This window comes from Clarias gariepinus, chromosome 13 (assembly GCF_024256425.1).
Source record: "Clarias gariepinus isolate MV-2021 ecotype Netherlands chromosome 13, CGAR_prim_01v2, whole genome shotgun sequence".
Taxonomy (NCBI): Eukaryota; Metazoa; Chordata; class Actinopteri; order Siluriformes; family Clariidae; genus Clarias; species Clarias gariepinus.
In genome coordinates, this window is record NC_071112.1 from 13218871 (window position 1) to 13233504 (window position 14634).

General features: G+C 34.2%; 1 protein-coding gene across 1 annotated transcript; it reads right to left on the minus strand.

The window, feature by feature from the left end:
* Positions 1 to 1503: 1503 nt before the first annotated feature.
* On the minus strand, positions 1504 to 9373 carry LOC128536272 (protein TUNAR-like). The gene is made up of 2 exons (XM_053510467.1): positions 8753 to 9373; positions 1504 to 2751 (listed from the first exon to the last, which is right to left on the minus strand). Exons 1-2 carry the CDS (start codon positions 8822 to 8824, stop codon positions 2566 to 2568), a joined length of 258 nt encoding a protein of 85 aa, XP_053366442.1. The 5' UTR covers positions 8825 to 9373; the 3' UTR covers positions 1504 to 2565.
* Between the last annotated feature and the right edge of the window lie 5261 nt (positions 9374 to 14634).

Genomic DNA, 14634 nt, shown 5'->3' on the forward strand with positions numbered 1-14634 from the left:
GAAAGGCCAGCACTGCACCAGGGCTGGTTGGTTCAGCTTTTTTCTTTCTATGCAATGAAGCATTTACATACTCCAGTAAAACTGACTGAATGCCCACTCCTGGGCTCAACTGAATTTATTCAGCTTGGAATCTTCAAATAACATTGTTTGTTTGGTTCACTGCCTAATCTCTGAAATTCACATACAAGAGTTAAGCTGTTTTTAGTGTGCCATTTCCCCATCTCGCTCCATCTCTCTGTCATTTTGTCCAAACAGTATTATTCCATTTGGCCACAGATAATGGGGAAGTACAAAATTATTTTGACATGTGTGACCTAAATGATAAGAGAAAAGAGAATTCTGCAGTTTCTGCTCTATTGTTGTTACTATTTTTACCCTGAATACATTTTTCTATACTTGGTTTTAGATCGGACAGAAATCAATCAAAATCAAATCAATACATTAAAAAATCAAAAATTAGTGTTTTGCAAGATGAGCAAATTTTTTAAATAAATATTAACTTAAAAAACGAGCAAGGTCTTGACATATGAGTAGTACACATTTGCTTTTTCCGCCAAGCATCATGTGATAACAAATGAGCCAATGGTTCTTTTCTCACACGTGCTGCAGGATGCTCAGTCTCAGCGTGCACGCTTCACTTATGTAGTCCACAACCGCGTGTAAAGCAAAAGCAAGTGTCCTTTGGTTCCTTTAAGATTCATTTTCCAGAGTCTCTGGCTTTTTGTCAGAGAGCAGTGATTCTGTGTGTGTGTGTGTGTGTGTGTGTAAGTGTAAGAGAGAGAGATTTGTATTAATTATTTTTATATAAATATTTTTGGGTGGTGGAACAAATCAGAGTTTCCATTATTTCTTATGGACAAATTCGGTTTGATCTATGAGTGCTTTGATATACAAGCACCTCCAAAACTAATTATGCTCGTAATCCAAGGTTTAACTGTACCTTGAGTTATCTCATGGCTATTTTTAAAGAAAATGAAAAACATTTATGAAAACATTCACAACTGAAGACTGACTGTAATTGTAGTAAAATTTTGTTGGTTTTAATGTGGTTACATAAACAGATACACCAGCAGACATATCAATCATAAACTTTTACCATCTCCTTTCACAGGTACCATGTAAAATTAAAATTTGTAGATTGAAGAAATAATCACTCAACTATGAAAGAGTACACAGTTTGAAAATTGTTATCCAAATTTAAACAAGTGAATAATAAGTTTTGATCACTTTAAAGGACAGTCAACTGTCTGCTGAATAAGTATTTTTATAAAAATGAAATATTTGAAATATCTGAAATATACTGTTTTTTATATAAAAAAAAAATACAAAGTAAAATGTGTTTTTGTTGTGGTTGCAATACTTTTCTGTAATTAATGCTACATTTATTAAATTAACGTAACACTACAAACACCTACTTGTGGATTAATCAGTGAGCTACAGATGAGCGAATATTTTATAAAGCTGTTTGGGGATAAGGTAATGAGTAGGTGTTTTGGATGTCGTACTGATCCACAGGCACTTCATTAAGTGACAAATATCATGTAAGAAAAACATGCATATGTAATGTCTGTACAATTTTTTACAGAGAAACATGCAAAGAATATGCAAAGATATTCTTTAGCATTGTGCTTTTATCAATACATGTTGCACAATAAAACTATGTGCTAACTGGCCATAATGCAGTCAAATTTGATTACAGTTTTGTATGGAGGAGCGGTTTTGGATGAAATAACATGTGCTTTCACAGTTCTGTGGATATAATTTAAAGCAGGGTTATTTTGTTGGAGAAAGTTATGTCTTGGCAAAGAATATGAGAGATTTTGTCTGCATAGAAAATTGTTGTAATGCAGACATAGATATGGGAATAAGGTTTTTGACTTAAGGCAATATACAGTATACTGTATACCTTGACGAATCATGCACAGTTACGTGAAGTAATACAAAATAATGAATATGACCAGGCCATTAGTGGATTTTAGTATTGATACACATTGCTTTAGCCAACTTGGGATTTCCTTGTTCAAGAGAAAGGTGGTGGTGGTGGTGGTCATTCTAAATATATTGTTATAAATGATATAAAAATCTTAAATAAAAACGAAGTATTTCGTGAAGGTTAACAACATACTTGTTAAAAAAAGGCCAATTAGTGTAAAATTAGCAAATTCCTGAACAGGAGTGCATGAAAAAGTCCTGTACATCATTTCTCATTTATCTTTCATTAAACCCAGTTTACAGTTCTTAACACTTTTTCATGGGCTGTCGTGTACATAACTTCCAGTATCCACTCTATGTCAAAAACATGTAAATGCTAATCTCACATTAAAGAAATGAGCAAATATTTACAAGCAACAACATTCTTGTCAATGTCCTCTGATGCCACCAGTAAGAAATCTCTCCACCATTGTCTCCTCTTGAGCATTCGGGAGACACAGCCTTGGAAATGTCCACACTGTCTGAGGTGTCTGTGATCTTTCTGGCAGTCAGAAATGTGAGTTCCATACACAACATTTTGGCATGAAGCATTATGAAATTTTGTACTGTTGTTCCTCACATCAGTTCTGTGGATTAGAGTGTTGTGTAGATGTACACAAAGATGATAACGACCAGGTTGAGGATCGTCCCAATAATGCCTAGCATAGCTAAAATGGTTTCCTCCTTGCTTTCCTTATCTTGAATTCTTTTTTCCTCATCACTGTGAGAAGTGTTTACCATTTTCTCTGAAGTAGTCCGCAGTTGCCTTCTCAGACCAACCTGTTAAACAGGAAACATACAAATGGAGCATCAGTAAACCACATCAGAAGGGCAGAAATTTAGCTACTGATGTCACACTTCATAAAATACTCAAAACATGTAAAAAAACCCCCAAATCTTACAGTATACATTATTTATGCACACATAGTGGAGGGTAACTAATGGTTTTGTTAAATGCCTGAATAGTGATGCCTTATTAACGGTATTTTAAGTGACAATATTTAATTATTAATCTTGAGTGCCAAAAACACTTTGGATAATGATAAAATATTTGGATAATAAAAAAAAAAAAAATCTCTTTATATGAAGTCCTGCCAATGTGTTTTGAGAGGGGAAACTTCAGACGTCAGACTATTGGGTTTTTAAATATATCATGTAGAACTAAGAGTATCATTGCTTTTTCTTTAAGCGTTAATTTTACCGCTTCCAGAATATGGGAATGACGTTTAATAAATGTAGAATTCGCATAATGCTTATTACTACTATTCTATTTTGGTTGTAGAAGCAACCATACAACCAGATCATATGTGTCTGTGGTATTTCTTTGCCTATGTGACCTCGTTTATTTGTATATGCAGTCATGTGCAAAGGTTAGTACCCTCTCTTTTATTTCTATATGTAGAAACAAAAATCATCAGATTTTAGCAGGCTTTAGTAATGTAGTGTAGCCAAAAAGAAAAAACAATGTGGACAATACAAAGTACCCCCTTAGACAAGAACTTGTACAGTATATCCATCTTTAGCAGCAATATCTTGTTTAACAAACAAGTACTGTAATTACTTCCTGTATGACTTTAGCCGTCTTCCACATAATTGCTAAGGAATTTTTAGCCCATTCTTTTTTTTACTTTGCTTATTGAGTTTTTTTTCACTTGCCTTATGCACAGCTCTCTTAAGCACAGCATCTCAATTGGGTTAAGGCCTGCAGTTTGACTAGGCAATTAAAAAAAAACATGATTATTTTATTTTTTAGCCATTCTGATGTAGACTTACTGAAGTGCCTTGGAACATTGTCCCCTTTTGCATGATTTATTTTGGACCAAGCTGTTGGACAGGTGGCTTCACATTTGCTTCTAGAATACTCTGGTATACAGAGGAGTTCATGGTCTACTTGGTGACTACAAGGTGCCCAGGTCCTGTGGCTGCAAAAAGGAGCCCAAATCACCCCCACCTCCACTGCCATACTTTACAGTGGGCATGAGGTGTTTCTGAAATGCTGTGTTTCATTTTTGCCAACATGGCGCTGTGCCTTATGGGCAAACAACTCCACTTTGGTTCATCTGTCCATAGGACATTGTTTCAGATGTCTTGTGGTTTGTTCAGATACAGTTTTGTGAACAGAAGAATCTTTTTTTCTTGGCAAACCTTTCAAAACAAACTGTACTTGTTCAGTATATCCTTCTAATTTCTCTGTTATGAAATTTGACTTTTAACATGATCAGTAAAGCCTTTAGGGTCTGAGATTTAGTTTTTTTTTTTTTGTTGTTGTTTGTTTCCTCTGAGCATTGCATGGTTTGATCATGGGGTGAATGTGCTGGGACGTCCACTTCTGGGAAGACGGGCAACTGTCTTGAAATCTTTCCACTTGTGAATAATCTTCCTTGCTGTGGAATGTTAAAACCTTTTGTATATCTTTCCAGATTAATGTGCAGCAACAATTGCTTCTCTAAGACCAGCGCTTATGTCTTTCCCATCGATGCATCGTGTTAACACACACTTGTATGCTTCAGACCAACAGACTGCCAAAACCTCTGCTTTTATACAAGTCTGCTAACCTGCTGATTAGTTAATCAAAAGGTAATGATGAGCACCTGGCTGCAACTTAAATCCTGTAGAAGCAGTAAGGTGGAACTCATTTAACCTTTTTTTGGCTTCATTTTTGTTAAATACAGTAAATAAAGGCAAGGTAAAAAGTTGTTTTGTACATCTGAGGTTGAATTTGCCTAATATTAAGAGCCATGATCATAAAATATTTAGTACAGGTTTACAATTTAATAGTACAAGTTACTTTGTTAAATTGATGTTATTTCATAATAATAAAATATACTGTATAACACCTGCATTAACTTATGTTTATTCCATCCATGAGTTCAATTTAAGACTACAAAGACACCCTGAACCTAATTGGCAAAATTCACAATTTACTTTGAGACCAGAAACATACAGTAATAATGTTGAGAAACATGCAGTAGAGCCTTTTCTTTAAAAAAAAAAATTTTTTTACATGAACAATTTAACTATCAGTCAACAATCATTTACTACGGGTGTTATTTAACATTGTTATTTTAACAGTACCCATCCTGAAGTTTATAATTTGTGTTAATGTGTTAACTAATGCAGTAAAAAAAGAAGCTGGTTTATGTTTCCTGGTCAATAAAAAAGGTTATAACAATGTTATAATAATTTCACTTTTATAGTTGGTACTGCATATACCGTAAAAAGACCAGTTTAATCAGTATGAGAAATCTGAGTGCTGTATCTGCTTCGCTGTTTCATGCATGTTGCTCAGGTTTTTAAAAAACTGATAATTTATTTAGGGCCGGGGAAAATATTTTTCATCAAAAATATATTAATTTCCATCATACATTAAATAAAATATGCTCTGTGGCTCAATATGTTTTGGGAGTAAATAAAATATATTAAATATGGATGCACTGTTAGTCTTGTACACAGTTTACAATTTTTTTAAGTGATCACAGTTGCCAAACTGGAATGTGTGGATATAATATTGCGATGATGGATTAACCCTATTAGAGACCTTAAATACTGAGATTGTGTGCATGTCCTTATTGAAACCTTGCTACCACTTTGGGAAAATTATTTCCCATTCCTGACATACAGTATAGAAAGATGTGTGCGGAAAACAAGAATCTCTGCTGCCCACTGAGTATCGTCTGTCTTTTCGGTCATTGAAGGCAAAAACAGGAAGACGCTTGGAAAAATTGCTATTTTCGAAAACTACAGTATGTAAACCTGGAAATACAATAACACTTTCTCACTCACTCACCCATCGTCTATACCGCTTTATCCTGTATTCAGGGTCGCGGGAACCTGGAGCCTATCCCAGGAGGCTTGTATGTTTACAAACATGAGACATGTTAAATAGTGCCAATGTTCAGGAGCTCTGATTTGCTGTAACTGGATATTAAACATTTATTTTGCATTCTGTGTATCTATCAGTCCACAATCTATTTGTTCTGTGAAGCAATTGTTAACTATAATTAACACAAACATATATTCTCATTTGCAAATGCAGCACTGGTACACTTTAATGGATGCCTTGATTAATCTATTGTGAGATTTTGCCATGTTTATTAACCATTTTCAAACACATTTTCACGTTTTAGCACCATAATTCTTAGAACATAAAACATTAAATGTTTTAAAACATTATGTATAAATGGTGTGCCCTTTTTAGTAGCTGTTTAAATTATACTATTTTTTGGTGTAGTAGATAAAATTTTTAGCTTTAATGACCAAATCAAGTATTTATTTATTTATTTATTTATTTATTAAAAAAATAAATAGACATTTGGGAAATAGCTGATTCGTTTTTTTCTTCTCAACTTATATTGCAATTATTTATCATCAAGCAAGTGGAGGGGTTTTTCCACCTGTGGATTATAGTAGTCCACAGTTTGTGTATACAGCCATGGATCCTGTGTGCTGCCATGTATGAAGACAAGTAACCTGTGTTGATTAAAAATTGGGTTGTGGGGAGAAATAAAGTATGTCAGTCTTGCTTAAATGTGAGCAAAAAAATGTCAGTCAAAAGCTCTTTATTTATCAACAAGCTAGCATGATTATTACAAAGGATATACATTGATCAGCCACAACACTAACACCGCCAACCAGATAAATAGAATAACATCCATGGCATAAGGCAGAGGGTGAGGGTGCCAATCCATCGCAGGGCTTGTACACACACACACATGCACGCACGCATGCATGCAACAATCAAACCCTTAACCCTGAAGGTGAGATGCCACAGTGCTAACCACTGCTCCACCATGCTCGAGAATTAAATAATATTGTCAATTATTATTGATTATATTAAGATTAATAGCACCCATCTATGCCTGTGTATACCAAGGGCTAGCCCATGTGGTCCAATCCCACAGAAAAGCCAATGTAGCACACACAAACATAAACTAGGCTTTAACATCAACACAGTATTTAAAATTAAATATAATGATTAAATAAAGTGATGGCTGGTTTACTTTTTTTTTTATTTTTTTTTTACTTTTGTCCAAAACACACAGTATGATTTTTTATGTGATAAAATTGATGATAAATCTTAGTTAACTTATAACTAATTATAAACTAAATTTACACTGTGGTCTTTGCCTAATATTGATAATAAATAATAATAATAATAATAATAATAGTTGACACACTTAATTCTTTGCATGGTTAATTGACTAATACTTCTGTGCTAAAACAAATGTTGCATTGTGGACCACAACAGTAATTTATCAGGTTTTGTTCAAGCTGTGTACTAAAAATAAGCTAACACATTATGAAAAAATCATTTAACAAAGATTCAGACAAATGAGATTGTAATAAACCACTATTTGTTTCATTAATGCCAATTTTATCACATAAACTAGAAATATTACACAAAAATGTTTATACAAACAGGAGACTTAACAAGTGCATAAAAGTACCACTTAAAGTTGTGGTTAATACTTATGCTAATTTACTGTACTTCTTATCTAACTTCTTTATTACCATGGAAAAGAGATTTTTTTTTATTTCTGTTTTAATAAGAATAAAATTGACACACCACTGATACTTTTTAATATTTTTTAATTAATGTTTAATTTTAAATGTCTGGAAAAAGACATTCCTTGGGAAAAAACAAAACTAAAGAAAATTTCCATTAAAAAAATCTTGTTTACCATCGATTAGTTGTAGGAAATCGTACTTAATAATAATAGTAGTAGTAATAATAATAATAATAATAATAATAATAATAGTAATAATAATAATAATAATAATAATAATAATAATAATAATAATAAATTATTGAATCCTTAAATTCCAGTGCTTTAATTTAGGGCAGATAATACTTAATTTGGTCATTTGTATAAAAATGCATTTACTTTGTTAAAACATACGAAAAAGTCATGATAAATAATAATCAAAGAATACAAACAAAAGTTAACTACATATTTCAAATAAATTTTATTTCCCAACCTCAAAGTGTTACAGTTATGACGTGCTTTAAGTGAGGTTGGACCTGTAAAGCAGTTCCACAAAGAGAGGAACAGATCTGTGCACCAAACCTAGCACAGCTGGAAAATATTGAGGGCAACAAGAGCATGACGGAGAAATGGAAAATCCTAGAAAAACAGTTTACACGTAGGCAGAATGGATTTTTCTGGAGCAGTGAGGTGTAAATTTTTTTGCCACTTGGATATTTTCTGAGCATATTAAATGTCTCAGGTCAGTAACCTGCTCTGACAGGAAAAGTTGTTCTTAGCATTGGTTTAAAATGGAATGAAAATAAACAACAACACCCAATATATTCCGATGTGCATGACACACACGCGCGCGCACACAGGCACACAAAAGCTCACAGTTTTCTGCAGTTACAAGAGTATGTATCTGCATAGCAATTTAATTTGCTCATATCTCACAGCTGTATCTCTTGGCTTTTTTTTTTTACTGAATAAGTAACATTTAATATTGCATCAATCAATTTAAGCCCTTTATATTTAATTTATATGAGGATTGAATATAGATATATATATATATATATAAATAAATATATATATATATATATATATATATATATATATATATATATATATATATATATATATATATATATATATATAATAGATTTCACTAAGATTTGTGTTTTACACAATATGATCTCCAATTAGTTGAGTGACACAAGACATGCGAGTCATCACTTTGGCTTGATTGCACTTGATCTGTAATGTGAAGGCATTTAGTCCCCAGGCTAAGCATGACAGAAGGCATTCGCTCTTACCTTGCACAGCATCAGGAGTACCATACCATTGGGGATGCTGGGAGGGATAGCCTTTTTGGATTGTAAAGACATCCCAGACAACTAAAACACAAGGTAACTCCACTCATTCTGTATCTGTGCAGAGATTCCACTGTGAAAGGGGTCGTCCACTTTCAGGTTCCCTGTGTTGCTTTCCAAGGCAGATCTGTAATTTCCTGCTCTGTTTCATTTCACTTGTGTCTGTGTTTAGCGGTCATCAGTTTCTTTAGCACAGCTTGCATCCATCTCCCCATCCTTTCTTTAGGGTGTTTGTCTTCCTCTCATTTGTCATGCAAGATAAATTTAAATTAGGGATGATTAAAAAATAGCAAAAAAAAAAAAAAAGTGGAAATAATGCCCAGGATTATCTTTTTGGCTTTATTCTGCTTTATCTCCATTAGCAAGTCAGAGAAAGTCTTTTCTTTTTTTTCCACAGCACCGACACATTGTTAAAACTTCAATCCAAATTGCTTTCCCTTTTCACAGAACTGAAAGAGTTCCCGACTCCATGACCTGAGCATTAAAAGTAAGGGACTAGTTCAGTCACTTTAAGGAGCAAAGAGAATGAAGAAAGTAAAGAAGAGTGACAGGGTAAATCGCCCTTTTGCGTGATGTGCTGTGAGCTGTGTGAAGAGTGTATGTTGTTGAGGGAAGTGCAGCTCCGGCACTGATGCTCCTGCTGCTACACTCCAAAGGCAGCCGGCATCCCCAGCTCCCTCTGCTGTGCATATCAATGCAGCTCGAGGTTGCCTGGCAACGGGCACAGGAGAGCCATGGAAAACCCGGGGATACAAAGTATGCGTGTGTGATAGCGGGGCGTGCGACAAGGGGGAGGGTCTCCTAAATTGCTCGTCCTGAGTTTCACTATTTCCCCTAAAATTATCTCATCCACCAGGACAAGCCAGCCATTAGTGGACAGCCTAATTTGAATAAAACTAAGTGCCACTGGAACTCCTGTCTACAACCATCAAGTCTAAGTGAGATGGGAGGCTATATTGGATATAATGAGTCAAATTTTCACGGGTTTTTAGCAACCCTATACATTTTATATTCTTCCACAGAAAAAGAACACAGTAGGGTTATTTTGAAGGACCATCTTACTGAAGCAAAGCCTTTCTCGGGCTTTTAAACAAGCACATTAGTGTAGATCAGCACAGCATGTTTCATCTTCTCCAAACAATAAAAATTCGGTTACAAAAAAACTTATCGCATTTAAATGTTATTCACTTAAACTGTGCTTCAGTACCCCAAAAAAGAAATCTGTCTTATATTCTGTCCCTATTTAACATGCAGAATAAGAGTTGAGTGCCTATATCATTGTTCAAGTAGTACGTTTGAAAAAGAGTTTTTTTTTTCTGTTTTTTTAAAGTCTAGTATTTTTTTTCCTGTGTTTTCTCTAAGAACTGATCATAATACAAGGCAGGAAATATCTGGTTTAAATGATGATGCAAGGCAACATAATACCACAAACACATACACACACCAATCCCGTTCATCAGGGATATTTAATTTTCTAGAACCTTTTGTGTTTACTTAATTTTCATTTTAGTTACATACCAAAGTCCTTAGAGCAACATAAATGGATGTTTTTCAGATAATGAAAATGCTGTCTGCACATCACTGATCAGATTGAGGTTTTTGCCCCATAAAGTTAATACAAATTAGATACCTTTATGGTACATGCCTAGTGACCCTTGATTTGATTACTGCCTTGATGTGATGCCACACTGTATGTCCTCCATTTTTTACATGGACAATATTTCAGTCTGTGTGTGGGAAGTTTAGTCAAGGAAAAAAAATCAATTGATTTAAGGTTGATTTTGCTTTGCACACGAAATGGTTTGGAATGGGCTGCAATTAAAACGGAAACATTCACCACAGTAATATTGCTTCCATGCATAATTTTATAGCTTACTCTCCACCTTCCACTGCCTCAAATTAACTTGCTTACAGAGCTGGCTTTAATAGGGATATTTTTGGCAATTAATCAGACAGAGCGGTCAACTCATTTCTGTCATCTAACAATTTGATCAACCTGCTCACTTATTGCATACTGCAAGCATGTTCCACAGCAATGAACAAGACAACAACAAATTGATGCATAAGGTGAATATGCGAACCACATGGATTGAATTTAAAACAAACTATGCATGTCATGAAAAGTTGCTGAAAATATGATATGACTCCTTTGAGATCTGTAGGAGAGAGCAGGGGGACTCACCTGACAGTGCCTTTGATGACCCACACGGGAAAGAAGAGTTTGCAAGTGTTTGCAAAATAAAGACAACAAGACCTTGCGATGGTTCAGAGTGATGCGTTTAGTCCTTACCAACCAAGTTGAAAAGGGCATTGCAGACATTAAGTATTAGCTCAGGAAAGGAGGGGGGACAGCTCTAGTTCTACCATCCACAGCACAATTTTCAGTTGACCAAGGATAAAAACACTGACCTTGCTGTAAAAAGCTACTATAGCGGTTTTAGGCCCTCCTGCGCATCGATAACAACCCACACACACAAGCGGAAGTTCTTATTCTGTGGGATTGTTTAACCTAATCACAAATCACTGAACTTTTAGGTTTTTTGTTTCATTTATAAGCTCTGTTTTGCAATTTGTCCTGATTTAAGCATTTAGACAATTTGGGGATATTTCTTATTTTCAAATTAGACAGAAAAGTCAGTAAAATACCAGTACTTACAGTACGACAGTCACTGCTGCCACTTACCCTCATTAAGCATTAACATGGTGTGTGTGTGTGTGTGTGTGTGTGTGTGTGTGTGTGTGTGTGTGTGTGTGTAAGCAAAAACAAGAAAGCTTTTTTTGTCTCCTTCTCAGCTGAACTTATACGTGAACTGTGTGTTTCTACACATTGTGCAGTAATCCATTTGGGTGATCCATTAAACTTTATATGGATTCTACAAGAGGCATTGCATATACAGTAGCAGTTGCAAATAAAGTGAATATACAGTACTTGTCAAAAGTTTGGACACAAGTTTAAAATTATTTTCTACATTTTAGGACAATACTGCTTTTTTTAAAAACTATGAAATAACACATAGGACATTAGATAATTGTCTTCAAACCATCTAGAATAGTTCTTGCAAGAACAGTATTATCTAGTGCATCTGCAAAGCCCATTAAGCACCATGATGAAACTAGCTCATTTAGAGTTACCAGCCTCAAAAATCACCTTAGATTAGAGGTGGTATGAAGGCTTTATAGAACATAAGTAACAGACATGTTTCCATAAGATTATTGCAATGCCTTCAGCATTGTTTTACAATGTAGAAAGAAATTAAAATTAGGAAAGACTATTGAATTTAAAGGCGGGTACAAACTTTTGACTGGTAGTGTATTCAATACTTTAAAGTAATTGATTTGTTTCTTTCATATGACTTTGGACCACTGAGCACTGGTCCAATATACCCTCCTTGTTCAAGAGTCGCTGAATTCTAAGAATGCAAGGTATCCGTACATGGTGGCTCTTGATGCAGTGACTCCAGCCTCACTCCACACCTCGTGAAGCTCTCCCAAGTATTTGAATAGGCTTTGCTTGACAATCTTCGCAAGGCTGCAGAAATCCCTGTTTCACTTTCACAGTCAACTTTCCATGAATACACTTCAATAAAAGACTCTGTGAGAAGTAAGTCTTTTTAGTGATGACCTCCTGTGGCTTTCCCTCCTTGTGGACAACTGTAAAGTTAGCTGTCTTTCTGTTGTACTAAACTAGCAACGCACAGTATTTATACTGTATGAATATTAAAATAAATATAATAGTACCTAAATTTTAAATGAAATATTCTAATATTTTTAGGATACTGTAAACATGTTACATGTAATAAATCTACAATATTTTAGTCACTTTTTATTTAAATGACCAAATTTTTTGAGTTGCACTTGTGCTACACTTTGACCAGTACTTTGATTAATGTAGCTCTGAATTTACCTTTTGCTTTGGTGTTTGGAAACTTCATCTGTGTGCGACTATAAGGCTAATGGCCAAGCACTTATTTGCTCCAGTGGATGAGGATAAGGGGCTCAATTTGGAAAATGTTATCACCTTGGCCAATAACTTCTATTTGTTGAAAGGCATCCCATTTATGCCAAATTCATCTTGTGTTCAGGTGTTCCCAAAATCCACTCTGGATCCACTGAAACAAATAAATTTTCTTTGCTAAAAGCACACTTAAGATTTACTGAGAAATATATTATTTTTAAACTTTTTTTTAGATGCTTTGATCCTGTAACAACTACTTGTTGGAGCAAAGAATGTAATGCTTTTTGCATTTTAACTGAATAATTGGTTGTCTATATGTATTCGAAATTATTGTATTTTTACAAAACTTGTGCACTATTCCAATAATCTTTATTGAATTAAGCCCTGTGGCAGCCAAAAGGGTGATTCAACTTTTTTTTAGTACTGTTATGAATCACTATGTTTATCTTCTATAAATGTTCCAAATGTGACAATAGTAAAAAACAAACAAACCTGCACTTGAAACCAATAATTGCACTAAACCAATACAATTATACTTTGTTACATAAAACCTCAAATATCATTTCATGAGTTTTGACAAGCCTTTCATAAATTCATAAAATCATTGCATTTAGAAATGATTTATTAAATGCTTGAGTATATAAAAATATTACCAATTTAAGTGTATTTTCTGTTCCAATAATTAGGCCTACATTTTAAGGTATAAAAACTGCATTTGTAAAGGGTTCTATATCAATGCCAAGAATTGATTAATTCATGAGGCATTATTAGGTGCATTACAGTATGAAGACCTTGAACTTTATTTGGCAGTGCCCAAATTATCAAATACTAAATATTCACATTAAGTGCCAGTGTCAAAACATGTATAGATTTCTTCATTACTTTCCACTGGCCAGTCATATCCAGTCTAATAAGTGTTAAGCTTGATGATACCTTTTTAGATTTGTATGCATCAAGCTTTTACAACATAATTAATTTAAAAATCACTGCCCATTTTTTCCCATTTAAGATAAACTACCACATGGAATCCCTGCATAACATAAAAATGCACAACACAGACTTAGAAAGAAAAGCTGCTATTTGCTTTTATCTAATAATCAATAAAACAAAACTACCTGCTGGGCAAAATAGCAGCTGCTGCAAGTTAATTGAATGTGTTCGATGGATTTTTGGGGAATGTTTTATACCTATGAAAAAGGATTTTCATATTTTGTTACTGGCATTGCAGTTAGCCCAGAATTCAAGAACTACAGATACTGTACAGTATGTGTCACTTTTCTGTGTTTACATTCTGTAAAATTAGACATTTTGTGATTTGGATATTCTGCATTTGAAAGTCATGATGCACTTATGGTAATATTTTTTAAAGAAATTTACAGCCAAAATTAAAACCAAAATTTTAGAGAATGCCTACAGTTAAAACATCCTTAGAGCATTCATATGTAGAGGTACTTCTCAGACAAGAAGTGGGCTTTCTCACAATTTTGCCCAAGAACACAGCCATAAGGAACAGAACAAAAAAGATATCCTCCGAGAGTAATGACTACAGGAAGTGGCTCAAAGAACAAAACAAACATTTTGGGTCAATAGCCAGGAAACTCCCCAGACTCTCCTTAAAACTCCTTAACATGTGGTTGATCCTCAACAGGCGAGTGGACAAACAAAACCACACAAATTCTGAAAAACTTACAAAATCATTCACTGGTTAATTTTTCACTTCGCTTCATTTTAAAGTTAAAGAAAAGGTCTTTTTGTCATATCTGACAAAAAGATCTAAAAGCATTAAAGCAGCAGACTTAGTGAAATGTAATATTTATGTGATTCTCAAAACTTTTGGTCCTGGTTGTGCACAGAGAAATAACACAACACT